This window comes from Peromyscus maniculatus, chromosome 1 (assembly GCF_049852395.1).
Source record: "Peromyscus maniculatus bairdii isolate BWxNUB_F1_BW_parent chromosome 1, HU_Pman_BW_mat_3.1, whole genome shotgun sequence".
NCBI classification, from domain to species: Eukaryota; Metazoa; Chordata; class Mammalia; order Rodentia; family Cricetidae; genus Peromyscus; species Peromyscus maniculatus.
Window position 1 is genome coordinate 181,816,325 of NC_134852.1, and position 12,065 is coordinate 181,828,389.

The window sequence follows — 12,065 nt, forward strand, 5'->3', positions numbered from 1 at the left end:
CCACCCCACAATAATAGCAAGGAGTGAAGCTCCCATTATTGCTTTTTTAATGAGCTCACTTTAATTATGACCAATGTAGTCTATGAGATTTTTTGTTGTTATTCATTTATACACATTTTAGGGTTTGTTGCTGTGTGTGTGTGTGTGTGTGTGTGTATGTGTGTCTGTGTGTCTGTGTGTCTGTGTTGGGTGTGGTGGCACACACCTTTAATTAACTCTAGCACTTGGACAGCAGAAGAACACAGATCTTTATGAGCTCAAGGGCAGTCTAGTCTACATTTTGAGTTCTAAGACAGCCAGGGCAGCACAGTGAGACTCAGTCTAAAAAACAAAACAAAACAAAACAAAACAAAGAAGTTTTTAATTCCTAGGCATGAGACCTGGATAGATAGAAACAGAAATTGAATTGAATGGGAGGAGAAACAAAGTACTAGAGGAAATGAGTTTCCTTTCACTGGTTTGTCTTGGGTGATTTGTACTTAGCCAAAAAGAACGGGTTCCCTCGTTGGAAAGTGGGTTTGGAAGATGTTCGTCACTGCTGCACACACCCTGGCCAGCCTCGAGGTGCGGTGCTCTGGGAAACACATCTCACTGAGGGCTGGAACCTTCTGCTTGGCCAGAGATTGATGACGGTGGTGATTTTGGAGAAAAATAATGCATCTTCTTTTCTTTTTCTTTTTGTTGTTTGTTTGTTTTTTGAGACAGGCTTTCTGTGTGTAACAGCCCTGGCTGTCCTGGTACTAGCTCTGTAGACCAGACTTGCCTCAAACTCACAGAGATCCTCCTGCCTCAGCCTCCCAAGTGCTGGGATTGAAGATGTGCTGCCACCACTGTCTAGCTTCTTTTATTTCTTTTAAAATTTATTATTATACGATGTGTGTGTGTGTGTGTGTGTGTGTGTGTGTGAGAGAGAGAGAGAGAGAGAGAGAGAGAGAGAGAGAGAGAGAGAGGGAGAAGGAGAGGGAGAGGGAGAGGGAGAGGGAGAGGGGCAATGCACATGTAGGGCTCAAAAGACCATGTCATGGAGTCATCTTCTACCTTTACCTGGGGTTCTGGGGATCACACTCAGGTTGCCAGACTCGTGTAGCATACATCTTTACACACTGAATCATCCCTCCAGAACCACCTCTTGTTCTATTAACTGCTGCCCTAGGCCAGTAAAGAGAAAGAACAAATAAAAACCTCCCTGACTTTATCATAGAGTCAAACTGAAGGCCGGAGAGACACACTCCCCCATGATAACTCAGTTTTAATTGCTATGTTCAATTCATAGTTTCTTCTTAGACCTTTCCAGTAATTAAAAGGCGTCTGAAACCTGAGCTATTTCTAAACTTCTTGGAATTAGTGAGAGGAGGTATGAATCCCCACGGGGAGGACCTAGAGGATGTGCTAGCTGACACCCATCCTGGGGACACTCCCTGTGTGTCTGTGAGATGCTTGAGGGTGTTTTGGATACACTGAACCATGTCCACACGCCCTTCCTTTAGGTGTTCTGTGCTCTGAGTCCACACAATGCCACAGGAAGAAGCTCACTTCGGTTACCCCAGGAAGGGCCACAGCCACTCTTACGTCACCGCTGAAGAGTAAGTTAAAAAGCAGGGTTTTTAACTTCTGGGGTTCCAGTTTGCTATTCGCGGCCCAAGCCTGCTGACTTCCACCCACACATGCCAACCACTGCCCCCGGGGGAGACCTGGTGGCCCTAGAATGCTCTCACTCACACTTCTCTGGGGCCAAATGGAGGGGAGCTAGAAGTGAGAAAAGTTAGAAACTCCTATTCTTGTCTGCATTCTTGGGCCTTGGTTGTTGGTTCTCAAATTGGGAAACATCTGTCCAGGACCCGACACCTGCTTCCTTAAGCCTATCTCATCAGCTCCTCTCAGGACTCCTGTGGAAACTTTGTAGACAGAATAGCATTAAGTTGCTAAAGAGCGAGTGTGGCCTCCATGGGACTGGACTAGGCCCTCTGCATAGGTGAGGCAGTTGTCTGGCTTGGACTGTTTAAGGGGTCCCCTGGCAGTGGGATCAGAATTCGTACCTGGTGCATGAGCTGGCTTTCTGGAGCCCACTACCTATGGTGGGACACCTTGTACAGCTTTGGTGCAGGAGGAGGGGCTTGGACCTCCTTCAACTGAATGTACCAGGATCTGCTGACTCCCCATGGGAGGCCTTGCCTTGGAGGAGGTGGGAATGGGGTGTGGGTTGGGGAGGAAGGCTGGGGGGTGGGGGGGGTAAGGAGAGGGAGATCTGTGGTAAATGAATAGAAAATGTCTTAATAATAAAAAAAGAAAAAAATTCACACACATTCACACACACACACACACACACACACACACACACACACACACACACACACATTTTTAAAAAAAAGAGCCACTGTGGATAAGGGGCATGTGTGTGGGTATCAGCCTGCATGCAGACTTCAGTCTGAAGATGGTGGCCATGACTTTTGCACGATAGTGTCATCCTACAGAAAGATATTTGGACTTCTGAGTTAATTAACAATAAGTATTTATGTCATTACTACTTCTAAGAACTAAGTACATGGTTCAGAGATACTGTTCTATATCTCCGAAAAGGGCCAGAGTCCAGTAGGAGAGTTAGGCAGGGACTAACTCCAGCACTTGTGAGTGCCCTTAGGGGAACACCAGACATACTCCGCAGGTGCTAGGAATGGGAAGGGTGTGGTCGGAGGTGAACCCGAGCTGGGAGTCCAGCCAGGCTTTGATTTAGACCAGTGGTTCTCAAACTGTCCTAATGCTGAGACCCTTTAATACAGTTCCTCATGTGGTGACCCCCAACCATAAAATTATTTCACTGCTAATTCATAACTATAGTTTTGCTACTGTTATGAATCATAATATAAATATCTGATTTGTAGGGTATCTGATATTTGATCCCTGTGCCAGGGTCTTTCGATCCGGGGGTCGCAACCCACAGGTAGAGAACCGCTGATTTAGACCATCTTTATGACGTCTGTTCAGAACACGTGCAGATCTGCTCCACTTGTAGAAAGAGCTTCTGGAAAATCTTACATAAACTACACAGAGTCAAACGGCAAACAAGGTACAGACTCCATCAACGGAGTCTAGCTAGGAGAATTTCCCAGTGGATTTTCCACGCCACGGCATCGCCAGCGGAGAGGTGGGAGTGGTGATGCAGTCCAGCAAATTGTCTCAACAATATATGGCCAATTGTCTCCGTACTCATCCGTACTGCATATGGATGAGCCCACTTAAACTATATTCTTCTCAAACTAGAATTTTATTATCTCCCATTTAGTAGTCTGGGAGCCCTAACCAATCAGTTCCCTTCTTTCTTGCTGTCACCCATGGACATTGCCTCTGTCTAAGTGAGGATGGGATGACATCATCTTTGTGTTCCCCAACAGAACTAAGAAACCCAGGGAAGGCTGGGGCCATTGTTCCCACTGCACTCAGCCTTCTCTCTATGCTGCACATCATGACACCTTGTCTGCCTGCCGTGTTGGATGCGGGGAAAGACTCAGAGAAACCAGGGGATGTGCAGCAGGACGTGGTGATGTTGGGATTCAAGTACAGCTCTGCTTGCCCACGAAGCACTAAGCTGGTAGGCTAACAAAGGCAAATATTTGCACAATCCCATTCAAAGAGAGGAGAGGCCAGAGATCAGTATCTCCAACTGCCAAGCTGGAAGCTGGAAGCTGGAAGCCGGAGGCAGGCGTTGTGGGCTCCGTAGGCTGAAAGCTGAGTCAGCCTTTGTGGTGGGCAGCCATCATTTCCAGCTGGCGAAGCTGGTAAAGCGGCACCCCCAGCCAATGCAGAATTACTCTCGGGGTCTAGTAAGGAGGATGGATGGCAGCAAGTCACTTCACCTTCAGCACGAGGAACCGGCGGGGGCCTCGAGGAGACAAAGCCACAGAAGTGACACTGGGCAGCCCAAACCGCAGGATGCTGCCTCTGCCCCTGGGGCGGAGGGGACAAGTGGAAAGGCAGTTGGAACCTAAAATGGAGGGGAGCGACCCCACAGAATGGGGCCCACATGACGGAAGGGTAATTCTGTCGGCTGGTTCCCGTGTGCTCAGGTGTCTGGCCAGTGGGGCACTGGTCAGCTGGGAGGGGCAGGGAGCGAGCTGGCGACTGAGCTGACTAGCAGTGTGAAGAGCTGCTATGGGTGATGCCTGAACAGAGCAGGAAGCCAACTGTCGTGGAGACTCTTCTTGGACACTCTGCAGAGGCCCACGGGCAAAGCAGAAGTAGGGTTGGGAGAGTCCAGAGCCAGCATCCAGAGCAGGGCATAGGAAGGTGGGTTTGGAGGTGGGGACGACAGCTTACAAAGGGCACCTGGGACTTCTTCTTAGCATTTTGTTAAGTAACCCCTTCACTGGAGGCTCATGCTGTCTTACATCCTGACCAAAGTGCTTATGCAGGGTCAGGAGAGTACTATGGTGTCTTCCAAGAGCACAGAGAGGTCCCGGGTTCCAGCACAGAAGGAAAACACCCACTCAATCTGCATATATGGATGCAATCATGTCCATTGACATCACCAGAGGCCCCAGCGCAGGGCAGTGACACTTTTAACTTCAGTCCTTGAAGGAGGGAACCACAGAGTACCCAAAACATTGTGGAGCATGATTTTGTGCAGGGTAGTGAAAGAGACCAGGGAAGAACACGAGAAGATCACCGCACAAGGCCACCAATATCAGGACCCCACTCATCTCGCTGTCTGTTTGAACGGGAGGGTCAGACACAGGGGTAGCAGAGGCCTCTGCAGTGAAGCAATGCATCTCCGAGGTGCTTGGAGGAGAGTTCTCCTCCTTTGAAATCTGCCAAAGGTACAATGAGGAAGAACGATATGACGTGAATCCCCATAGCCAGTCAAAAAGGGCTCCCCACCTGCTGACCGTTAGCTCACTCTGACGCCCCAGTAGACAGGGGTTCTTACACACTTGAGTGGCTAAATGCAGATTCCTAGGTGCTGCCTTCAAGAGGAATCAGTTTAGGCCAGGCGTGGGGGCCCCAGGATCTGAGCTTCAATTGCACCTCAGGTGACTGCTGCCAGTGTCTGAGAGACTGAGGAGCCTGCTAGGCTGGGCAGCGGCTCCCTGTGGCGCGTCTGGCATTCTTTGATGTTTTATGCTTTCAGTCACTGGTGTGTATGTTTTAAGTACAACGTGACTGGGCATAAGAAGCTGGAACAGAGCTCTGTCTGTGTCAAGATGCTCAAAGAGCGAGCAGAGGGTGAAGCGAGGTGCATGCTGGGAATTGTGTCAGCTGCCTTCAATCATAAGAGCCATGCCTTGTGACAGCGTCATCTTAGATGGATTTTTTTTCCAGGAAAGCACTGGACAGTGGGACCTAGGTCTGGTCTGAATCCTAGAGCTTCCTTGATGGCTGTCCAGTACCACTTACTCTGCTGGTTCTGCCATGCGCTGGCTGTGCAGCCTTGAGCATTTTGACAGCCTGATGTCAGCTGTAAAGTGAGCTCTCCCTAGCTCAGAGGATTACTGTGGAAAAAAAAAATGGACAAGGGGGATGGGTAGCACAGCACCTGGCCGGAATGGTGTCAGAGGCAGTTCTGATGCCCGGGACCTGGGGATCTGCGTCACGCAGTTGGTAGCGCTACACGTGGGTCAGCCTATACAACTCGGGCAGAGCTTCCCTCTGGAACAGCCCTCTTCCAGATCTCTCCACCCCATCTAGAATTGGACAGGACAAGCTTGATGCCTTGGCAGCCTTGAGATGAGGGTAGGTGGTCCTGGCAAAACTCCCTCCTTCGTTCACCCTGGCTCCCCCTGCGGCTACTCAGTCTAGGACGCATAACCCAGCTCGGCAGAGCATTTCTTAGCAAGTTCACAGTCACAGCTAGTGTCCAGTCCTCAGTGCATATCACGCCGACTGGCAGTGCCGTGCAGGACCACACATACCACTGTGCCTGGGACCTTTGCAGCAAACTGTAATGTTTCCCAGGGAACCCTGGACACAGGACCCAGCAGCTGGCTAAGAGCCTCAGAACAGCACCCTGATGCTCGGGACAAGATACATAGATAGGTGACAGCGTAACTCTGCACTAGGTCCAGCTCAGACTCTTCTCCTGGGGCCACAGGGAACCTCAGGCTCAAACCCTGACTCTGCCTTGTGATAGCTCTGGGTGGCAAGCCATTGGTCCTCTGAATTTATTTCTTCCAGTGTGATGTGGAGATAATGATTGGTTCCTTGCTGCAGAATTAGGACCCTGGCTCATAGTCAGTGTTCATTTCTACTTCTATTTTCTGGATTGAGTTGGAAAAAAATGCTTTAAAAGAGCTGTGTTGAGAAGAAAAGGTTAATCTATTTTGGTAAGTATGCTATCCACATAAGGGTCAGGTGCCAGGGCACCCCTTAATCTTGGGGCTTGGGTGTTCCTAAACTAGGCCCTGTCCTTAGATATTGGAGCTGGAGGTCTGGTCAGATGCCCTTTGTAGAAAATGGCAAACTATCTGGAGACCAGAAGATGCTTTTCTGGACCACGAAGAAGGAGAAGGTTGGTTGTTTCATTGCAGTCTGGAACGATGTTTCTGAGCTGCGTTGGACATGTCTATCTCTTGGCCCAGGGCTGCGGGGATTGGCATCCTGACCGTGGTCCTGGGAATTGCTCTGCTCATCGGCTGCTGGTATTGTAGAAGACGAAGTGGATACCGAACCTTGACGGTGAGTGTGGTCCCCTGCAGGGTCCCATCTTCCTCTGAACTTCTGGGGATGCCATGCATGCGTGTGCATGTATATGCACTTGCCAGGGTATGGGTGTGGAGGCTAGAAGAGACAACTTTTGGGAGTTGGTTTTCTCCTTCCATCATGTGGGGCTTGGGAGCAAACTCAGCTTGTCAGCCTGGGTGGCAAACGTTCTCCTCGCTGAGCTGTATCCCTGCCGAATTCCAAGTTCTCCTGACTCTGTCATACTAACTCTGTCATACCACGGTATCCAAGGTCTTCCTGAGGATGATCGCATCAGCATCGTCCTCCCTGCAGCATCAGGGGCACCACGAAATAGTCCCTTCATCCATTTATCTGTCTATTGGTCCTGTAAAGATCACGTGCAAACTTGTCATAACGCTAACATTAGAAGGGGGCCTTGAAAACCTGAACGTTTGTGTAGGTTCCAAAATAAGTCTGGGCTTTTTGAGGCCAGGCAGGCACAGCAAGAAAGGGAAACTTACATTTCTCAAAGGAAAAGCAAGTGTTACATAGTAAAAACAAATCTTCAAAAACGAAAGCCACTGGGCGGGAGAGATGGCTCAGCTGTTAAGTGCACTGGCTGCTCTTCCAGGGGACCCAGGTTCGGTTCCCAGCATGGTGGTTCACAGCACTCTGTAACTGCAGGCCTAGGGGATCTGTTAAGCTCTTCGGGCCTCTGCAGGAACCAGGTATGCACATGTTGGTGCACAGACATATGTTCTGGCAAGATACCCATACACATAAACTAAATAAGTAAAATAACAAATTAAAGCCACTAGCTAGGGACGGTGGTAACTTCAGCACTTTGGAAGGCTGAGGCAGGAGGACAGAGTTCAGGCCACCACAGGTGAACAGGAAAAACATGTTTAAAAAATAATAATAATAAAGCACCCCTCCCAATCCCCAAGCAGGCTTTCAAACACATCACTTCAAAGTTAGATTGTCATAGAATCATCAATATACATCGTCCTAGAAACAGCGAAACCATACCAAAACACAAAGCCCTGAAGTCAGGGGGCTGAAATATGGCAAAGTGGACTGAAACTTTCAGGAGTGTCAACCCTCTGTGATTCTGACCCACACTTCTCAAGGCTGCAGAAAACCTTCGCTCCGTCCTCTCAGGAGGAAGGGAGACCCTAACAAAAGCCCACCAGTACCTGCCCAGGCTGACTTCCTGGCATGGCCACACACCCCCAGTCCCCAGGCTTGTATTATACTCCCATTTCTTTTCTTTCTTTCTTCCTTTCTTTTTCTTGAGACAGGGTTTCTTTATGTAACAGCCTTGCTATCCTGGACTCACTCTGTAGACCGGGCTGGCCTCGAACTCAGAGATCCGCCCGCCTCTGCCTCCCGCGTGCTGGGATTAAAGGTGTGCGCCACCATTGCCGGGCTACACTTGCATTTCTTGAGTGCCTGCTATCTGCATCCTTGCAGCTGAAAAGTTTCTTTTCCAGGAAACCAGGTGGCACCTGCGTCTCTTTCTCTACTTGCCCTTCTTAGCTGAGGGTCCAGAATGTAAACCAAAGAGACAAGGCTCATTGGGACCCGCACATCACCAAGCAGAGTCCCCTAGTGAGTTCACATTGGGGATAAAAAGTGTGGATAAGAAGACTCCAAACAAACTGCAGGAAAACCCGAGATTGCCCTAAGCCTAGAACTCCTGCCCACAGGGTAGTGCCACTGTCCACGCTGAGGAGGGGAGGGACTTCACTTTCGGCCCCCTGACTCCACCTGTGCACCTATGGCATGGAGTGATGACATTATCTTGCAATTGGTTATTTACTGTTTGGTCCCCTGACTCAACTGTCACATAAAAGTCACTAGGTTGAAGGGCATCAAGATTTGGCTTCATTGTCCACCCTGGACTTGCTTGGTGACCTTAGATTAATTTTTCCAAACCTCGTTGGTCCTACTCTACACCTAGTCACGACAAAAAAAAAACATGAAGAAAAAAATGTTTATTAGTTTTTACTTTACACATGTCCATCTTTTACGTTTATTTTTTATCTTAAATTATATGTGTGTGTGTGTGTCTATTTGTGGGTATGTGCATGAGAAGTGCCTGTCTGTGTCTGTAGAGGCCAGAAGATGGTCTCCCTGGGGTTGGAGCTACAGACAGTGTGAGCCACCAAATGTAGGTGCAGGGAATTGAACGTAGGCCCTTAGCAAGAGTAGTAAATGCTTCTAACTGCTCTCTCTCTCTCTCTCTCTCTCTCTCTCTCTCTCTCTCTCCTCTCTTCTCTCTCTCTCTCTGTCTCTGTCTCTCTCTCTCTTTCCCCTCCATTTTGATGTATATAGTGTTTGCCTACATGAATCAAAGAACACCACATGCATGCAGTCCCCCACAAGGAGGGGGACATTGGATTCCCTGGAACTGGAGTGATGGATGGTAGTGAACCATCATGCCAGTGCTGGGAACAGAACCTGCATCCTTTGCAAGAAAAGCAAATGCTCCTAACCACTGAGCCATCTCTCTAGCCCCATCTCCTTATTTTTGAAGTACAATTTCATAAATTGTTCATTTTGTAGATTCAGACTTCCCTTTCTCTTCAAAACTCCCCAGTGAGGGACAGCTGGTGCCAGGCACTGCCTTGGCACTGTCTTTAGTTGGCTCCAACAACTCTGAGAAGTGGGTTTAACCATCCTGCTACTACAGATCTAACAAGTGGAATTCACAGAGAAAGGGAGTGGCCTGAGGACCCAGAGCAAGTGAGTGGCAGCAGCTAGCTTAAAGCCCATTTTAAAACCTGGTCCCTTTCTCTTTCCTTTAAGGGACTCAGTTCTTTTTTTGTTTTTTAAACCACTCATTTTTCATGACTTTATATTTCAGGAAAAAAGGCTACATGCTGGTACTCAAAGTATCCTGAAGGGAAGATGCCCGAGGGAACAATGCTCATGTGATGGTCTTGGTCATCAGGACAGCCCACTGGCTTTTCAAGAGAAAACTCATCAGCCTGTGGTAGGTGGAGATTGTGCATCCAGGCATTTCCATGCCAGCTGCTTTCAGCTCAAATGAACAAAGTGATTTCCACTGAAAAGGCAATGTGAATATACTGAATGTCACTCAACTCTTAACTGACCAACAATGGTCAAAATTAGGGCTGGGACCGTAGCTCATGGTGGAGCACTTTGCCTTGCCCGCACGAGGGCCTGGATTCAATCCATACGACTGCCCCTCCTCCAGAAAGGCCAAAGTGATCATTTTTGGTTTTTATATTCTATAATAAAAGTAAACAAAATGGGAAGTAGGTTTTCTTAAGTTGTATCTTCTTATATTTAGATTTCACAGTCAATAATGAGAGCCCTACATGTAAGAGCCACAGCATTTTCTTCTATAAAACTGAGCTACCACCACATGTATTAATCACTTGAAACAGTAGTTTGAAAGTAGTTTTGTGACATATATTCAGAAACAGAACACGTGAAAAGACTACTGACTTACTGATTTCATGTTGAAATGACTGTAGTTTGACCACTGTAAGTATTTTATCTGATTCACCTGCTTTCTGCAGGTGAAGCTATTAGGAATTTAAGTTCCGCCTGTGACTTGCATGCATTTGTGCTCTAGAGCAGTGGTACACATTAGGAATAGCAGAGTAATGGACACTGACTATTGACTCAGATAACTGTGTTTGATTCTTAGCCCCATGACTATTTGTGACCTAGGGCAAGTGACTTTCCTATGCCTCATTTTCCACTTGACAACATCTCCTAGAATTGTGAGCATTAACTGAGTGATTGACACGTTTGTGCTCAGCTGGTAGATAAATGTGTCTCCCCAACCTCCATGGCGTTGTCTTTGGATGATGTCCATCACTGAGCTGCCCCTCCCCACAGGCCTAAATATGCCTTTAGACACAGCTAACAGGGACATATGTGGTGAAGACGGCAGGTTTGTTGAGTGCCGCACAGGGTTCAAGAATTCATGGGTGGGCGAGTTGCTTCAATGGATACCTGCTGCCAAACCAGACAACTTTAAGATCGATCCCTGGGACCCACCTCGTAACAAGAGAGAGCCCATTCCCCCAAATTATCCTCTAACGCCCACATGTGTGCTGTGACACAGGTGCTGCCCCTATAAACAAAATAAGTGACTGACTAACTAACTAACTAACTAACTAACTAACTAACTAACTAACTGTTCTTTAGTTAGGACTTGGAAACTCTGACATGAGCAATCTGGGCATAAATACACTTTCAGGTTTTGGGAAGCCTCTCTTCTCATTTTCCCTTCCTGCCAATGTTTCAACATATGCATTTGTGAAATTTAACAATTATCCCATTGGACAAAAAAATATGTATGAACATTTAGGAGCTCCAGTCCAGAGCAAAGGATGAACGTGATGCAAACTGTTGCCTCCTCCGTCCCCAGAACATGAACACTGCTGCCAAGCTCACTCTCCCTCCTCATCCTCACAGGTTCCCAACGCTCCACCTGCCTATGAGAAGCTTTCTTCAGACCGGTCACCACCACCATATGCACCCTGACGCCAGCAAGGGGCTAAGAATGCTGAGATGATTTCCCTCACACTTTTGCTTTAAGGCTGGTAGACACCCATGCTTTTCTTTAGAATGCTACATAATGTGCGTCTCTACTAACAGGCCAGTGTTACGTTCTTGTTAGGTCAACCAGAGAAATAGTGAGGAATGGTGAGAAATATGAACCTGGGAAACGCTTTAATAAACATTTTAATGCATATTATCTGTCCCAGAAGTAATACTATTAAATCATCATCATCATAATCATCATCATCATCATTTTGAGGGGTAAAACTCACATGGATGACCTGGGAGCACCTGATTTCTTTGTGAAGAAAAGATTTTTTTTTTAACTTCAGTTATTCTTTGTGTCTTTCACATCATGCATCTCAATCCCATTCATTTCCTCGTCCCTTCGTATCTGCCCTCTGCCCTTGCAATCTCTCCCGTCTAAATAAAATAAAGTTTAAAAGGATAAAAAAAAGGAACAAAAGAAAAAAAAATCTCATTACGGAAGCTGTGGTATGACACAGTGAGTCACACAGTAAGCCCCTTTGTCCACACATCTTTACTTGCAAGCATTCAATGCAAAGAGCATTGGTCTGGTTGGAGGCCTCTGCTTCTGCTACACTATCAATGCTGGATCCTCATAGGACTCCTCTTGGATATCCTGTTGCCCTGTGTCATGGAGACCTGGAGCATTGGGTCTGCATGACCGGCCCCTTCATTTGCTCCAGCAGATCACAGATGGGATGGATGTTGGGGTGGACCAACTCATAACCCTAGTTCTGGGCCTGGGTAGTTGCTTGCAGGGTTAGTCAGCCTGCCAGCATTCCCTGTCCTCAGGACCAGGGTGAACTCACAAGCATCCCCCTCCCTCCCTGTGCAGTCACCCT

The 12,065-nt window shown here is 47.8% G+C and overlaps 1 protein-coding gene across 2 annotated transcripts; it reads left to right on the top strand.

Moving 5' to 3' along the window:
- Nucleotides 1–1,512: 1,512 nt before the first annotated feature.
- Mlana (melan-A) lies at nt 1,513–11,611 on the top strand. 2 transcript variants are annotated; one of them, XM_042262512.2, is made up of 4 exons: nt 1,513–1,583; nt 6,570–6,666; nt 9,521–9,649; nt 11,110–11,611. In XM_042262512.2, the coding sequence occupies exons 1-4, from the start codon at nt 1,513–1,515 to the stop codon at nt 11,176–11,178; spliced, it is 366 nt and encodes a 121-aa protein (XP_042118446.1). In that variant the 3' UTR covers nt 11,179–11,611. The 2 variants fall into 2 exon arrangements, with proteins under 2 accessions (XP_042118446.1, XP_076418188.1); XM_076562073.1 differs by lacking the exon at nt 1,513–1,583 and adding an exon at nt 3,346–5,724 and having other exon boundaries at nt 6,166–6,666.
- The last annotated feature ends 454 nt before the right edge of the window (nt 11,612–12,065 follow it).